The 5,000-nt window shown below is 37.5% G+C and overlaps 2 protein-coding genes across 2 annotated transcripts in view; one reads left to right on the top strand and one right to left on the bottom strand.

Annotated features, from left to right (window-relative positions):
• The window catches only part of LOC135226928 (adhesive plaque matrix protein-like), a 9,634-nt gene extending 6,850 nt beyond the window's left edge, over positions 1-2,784 (bottom strand). The window contains exon 1 of the mRNA XM_064266607.1: positions 2,773-2,784. Coding sequence (XP_064122677.1) covers positions 2,773-2,784 — 12 coding nt within the window. The remainder of the gene's footprint in view (positions 1-2,772) is intronic.
• Positions 1-5,000, top strand: part of LOC135195001 (tetratricopeptide repeat protein 1-like) — a 297,291-nt gene that overhangs the window by 49,924 nt on the left and 242,367 nt on the right. The gene's annotated exons all lie outside the window — the stretch shown is intronic.

Raw genomic sequence — 5,000 nt, 5'->3', positions numbered from 1 at the left:
TAATCAGTCAGATTTATTAAGAGACTGAGGGCAGTGGGAAGGGACTGGTACTACATGAAATCATCTTTAATTGTGCCGGCGTTTTAAGACGACTAGTCCCATTTTCAAGGCTGCCATAAAACGACGAACGTTGGGCCTTCAGTATAGATGTAAGAAATATGGATGCGATGACTTTTAACTGCACATGGGCCGTTCTTGATTCAAAAGTTAGGAGTGCATTTGACAATGGTTGTTGGCACATTCATTGATATATATATATATATATATATATATATATATATATATATATATATATATATATATATATATATACACACACACGAGTGCACGAAGTATAGTAGAATATTTCTTCACTACTGAGAGATCCTGGGTTCGAACCCTTGGCAGGTACAGAGCTGTATGAACACAGTTCCTCCGAATCCATTATTCCACTGTTGGCTTCAGCAATAACCTAAGCACCTGTACCTAGTAGTTACTCGACTGCAATGGATAACAGCCAGGGTGGAGAGATACACGTATGGCTAGCAACGTCATTCCAGACCACCAGCCAGTACAGGTAACGGACAGGTAACCCTTGCAAGATACAGCTGTGTCTTCTGGTAGGAATTCAAGAAACTAATTGGGGTGCGAAAAATTATATATTTTCCAGCGAGTAACAGCCAATTCTAGCTCCGATGAACGAAGGTACCTTAGTGAGCCACCCGTTGTAAGAAACTCATTGGAGCTCATATGCTCTTCGGCTGTTTTCTTCTTGACCTGTAGATTTTGGTAACTGGGCGAATTCTGAATGTTTTGAATATCTCGCATATTTTGTCGTAACTGGGTCACATAAGAGCGCCTCAGTGGCGTGATTGGTATGGTCTTGGCCTGCCACCTCGGTGGCCGCGAGTTCGATTCTCGGGCATTCCACTGAGGTGTGAGAACTGTGTTTTTCTGGTGATAGAAGTTCACTCTCGACGTGGTTCGGAAGTCACGTAAAGCCGTTGGTCCCGTTGCTGATAACCACTGGTTCCATGCAACGTAAAAACACCATACAAACAAACAAACAAAACAAATAACTGGGGCACGCATACCACAAAATGACGGTAATATAAGAGAATGACGAGATGGTACGTATTGGTCCTAGGGACGTTTTGGACTGCCTCGAAGCTCTCTTTTCGCTCTACAATTAGTTACTTGAATTCATACTAGAAGACACAGCAAAGTCTAGCATGGGTCTCAAGGTTGACTAAAATTGATGTCAAGATTGAGATGCTTATTGTCAGACTTTTACACGAATTCTTGTCAGTCACTAAAACAGATTTACATATTGGAACATGTACTGCTTAGAGTTTTCTCCCCATTTCAGTTTGCTCATTTTCCGTAACATTTTATCTTCAAGAGTATCACTGCCGTCGATATTGAGCCTCACTTCTATGTAGATTTCATCAGCGATGGACTGTATATGGGTTTTTATCCTTCATATTGCACACACCAGCATTCTATCTACTTCCTTTAAGAATGTGAAAATTGTCAGCTGAGAACGGCGTCTATTTCCTAGTAACTTTTTTCTCCCGTTCACTTTTGAGCGCTGGTATTTCAGCTCTCCTTTGCGTTTCTTGTCCCTTTTTAGTCTACCCTCATGCCAAAGCTAACTCGGTGAATCAATCATCCCTTCAGAGGGCAACATTTTCCTGATTTCCTAGTAAATGTTGTCCACCTTTCATTTTTGAACACTGGCAACTCAGCTCTCCTTTACGATTCCTGCCCCGTTTTGGTCTGCCCTCATGCCAAAGTTAACCGGATGAATCAATTATCTCTTCAGAGGGCAACATTTACCTGATTCAGATCCGATGTATTTCTCTGCTCGGGGAGCAGACCTTACAGAAAACTTCGCACAGATATGAAATCCGAGCATTTCCTTCTCCCAGTTTCCACCGACTTTTGGTGCAGAAATCTCACAGACAATTCCACCGAGAACTTGAATTGGGCTAATGAATGTGAGTGCATCATCATGAGGTATGAACTGTATCGTCAATAAGTCATATCTCTATATGGCACCGTTTAAGACAACTAAAATAGGCACAGATGTTGATATTTATTCACATATATGGATATGATTTATCTGGAAATGTCGTGCGTTTGGTTTTCCTTATACATTAGCCGCTATGTAACTTCTAGTAAAATAGTTTATTTATCCTTTGGTGGGATGTCCGTGGCCGCGAGTCCGATTCTCGGGCATTCCATTGAGGAGTAAGAGATGTGCATTTCTGGTGATAGAAGTTCACTCTCGACGTGGTTCGAAAGTCACGTAAAGCCGATGGTCCCGTTGCTGAATAACCACTGGTTCCATGCAACGTAGAAACACCATTCAAACAAAAACCTTTGGTGGGATGCGTACCAAATTATGTATTTTGGTTGGCTGCTGGAATCATATAGATTACGCTGTCTTAGTGCCAGCACGGGCTCTTGCCCAAAGAATGGCAAGGTGTTAAAGGAATGAGATGGCTTTTGTGGACCGCTTGACTCAGCCCCACCAAGGTATTGCGTTACTTATCTGCTACCAAGTGCGTTAGTTCTAATCAAAACAAATGAGAAGTAACTAAGTTTTATAAAAAATTGTAAATTGAACAATTAACTGTCATTTTGCCTCGGTGCCCCCCCCCCCCCCCAAGAAAAAAAAAACTTAATCGAACTGTTCCTTTACTCTTCCTTCCCCATATGCAAATGAGCTCTCGAATGTCAACGTGCCGAACACTAAAAAAACCTGTATAAAAATATTAATAGCCTTACCTGCGTGAGCATCTTGATCCAACGGAGGCTGAGCCTGGAATGTCATTTGGTCTTTGCGGTGAGGGAGTTTTTATGGAGTGACATTGAAGAGCACCACCGCCGACTCCGCATCTTGACCCTGAAGGAAGAAGAAGAAGAGTTTTAAGAGGGGTCTGATTGGGTCCTGGGCTCGCAGCTCGCTGACGCGACGCCGTAAGCCGGCAAGATGACCTGACTCCTGAGGCGCCATCTATCAGTCGTGTATTGTTCCGATTGTTTCTGTGTGCTAGTTTCATCGGTGTTTGTTGTTGCAACTTGTTGTATGATCTCTGCTTTTCCGCTTTTTTCTGTGTGGTAGCTTTATCGATGTTTCTGTTGCTGCAGATGTTGTATGATCTCTGCTTTTCGGCTTTTTTCTGTGTGCTAGCTTCATCGGCGTTTCTGTTGCTGCAACTTGTATGATCTCTGCTTTTCCGATTTTTTCTGTGTTAGCCTCATCGGCGTTTCTGTTGCTGCAACTTGTATGATCTCTGCTTTTCCGCTTTTTTCTGTGTGCTTGCTTGGTCGTTGTTTCTGTTGCTACAACTTGTATGATCTCTGCTTTTCCGATTGTTTCTGTGTGCTAGCTTGGTCGGTGTTTCTGTTGCTACTGTAATGCTACATGATCTCTGCTTTTCTTGGTGGGCTTCTGCTCATGCTTTTAATAGCATATGCTTTCGGGTTAGTAATGGTTTACAGTCAGAGGGAAGACTGCATTCTGTTAATTATTTCCAAGCCGTAAAGCAGTTGGTGTTAACGAAGAAATACGAGAATACTGAAAGAGAGAGAAAGGCACATTTCTCTTTTAGGCCATATTGTATCATGTTCGTAACTGCGAAATATGGACGGCGGTTTTATGATTACGAAAACAACTTTTTGTTTTTTGGTGTTAACATGGTTATGTGCCAGTATTGTATCATTTTTCATTTTTTCACAAATTTTAATAATGATTGTTTTTCTTACCATGAGTATTACGAAGAAGAAACGTGAATAAAAAAAACAAAAAAAAAACAAAAGCATACTGGTCCCTTTTTCCCATATTAAGTGTTGTTCAAAACTACGAAATATTGTCAGTTTTATGACTACGAAAGCAACCTTTTTTTTATTAATCTATTTTTTTATTTATTTGTTTATTTAATTTTTAAACGAAAAGGCGCATTGGTCCATTTAGCCATATTATGTGTTGTTCGAAACTGCGAAATATTGTCGGTTTTATGACTACGAAGACAACCTTCTTTATTTTACTTGTTTTTTAATTCATTTTTTTAAACGAGGTTATGGACCAGTCAGTATTTTAATCTCTCTCATTTCCTCACAAGTTTTAGCAATTAACTGCTTTCCTTGCCACGGGTAAAGCTCCGAATTTGGAGAAGGTAACTTACACCGCAAGGGGTTCTACTTCACCTTTTAATGTTTGCATAAGTAATTGAACGTAATTACTTCCATTAGATCCGCCGAGTCTGTAGGTTAATTAAGGGTGGTCTGTATTGTTTGTTTATATGGTCATTGTGAGGTTGAGCTTCCTATGTTGAATACCGTTTGCGCACGACCTGCCCTAAGTTAAAGCTTTTATTTGTTTGTCTGTTTATTATAATGGTATGTATGTACTATAATATATTATATAATATAGGATATATATATATATGATTTTATATATATATATAGTATGTATGTAGTACATATATATCTATATAATATATATATATATATGATATATATTTATGGATATATAATATATGTATGTCATGTATGTATATATATATATAATATAATGTATGTATGTATATATATATATTAATTATTAATCGTCTATCTATCTATATTATTTTTTTAATTTATATATATAATATATTATAACAATATAAATATAATATATATATATATATATATATATTAATATATATATATATATTATATTATCTATCTATCGATATATATATAATATTCTATTAATATTAAATCGATCGATATATAAATACTATATAGAATATATATACATATACTATTTATAGATCTATCTATTATATATAATTATAATTATGTATATATAGAATAATATATTTAAGTATATAATATATATATATATATATATATATTATATTATACACTCCACATATACATTCATACATACATATTCAGTTGTATTCCACACTGGAAAATGAAAGCTCTGTTCGTTAGAATATGCCCCCAACAGTTTCGTCCTCCAATGG

The sequence above is a fragment of the Macrobrachium nipponense genome, chromosome 15, assembly GCF_015104395.2.
Source record: "Macrobrachium nipponense isolate FS-2020 chromosome 15, ASM1510439v2, whole genome shotgun sequence".
In the NCBI taxonomy this organism is placed as follows: domain Eukaryota; kingdom Metazoa; phylum Arthropoda; class Malacostraca; order Decapoda; family Palaemonidae; genus Macrobrachium; species Macrobrachium nipponense.
The sequence above is the reverse complement of the archived record's forward strand: the minus strand, read 5'-3'. Positions and strand labels throughout refer to the sequence as shown.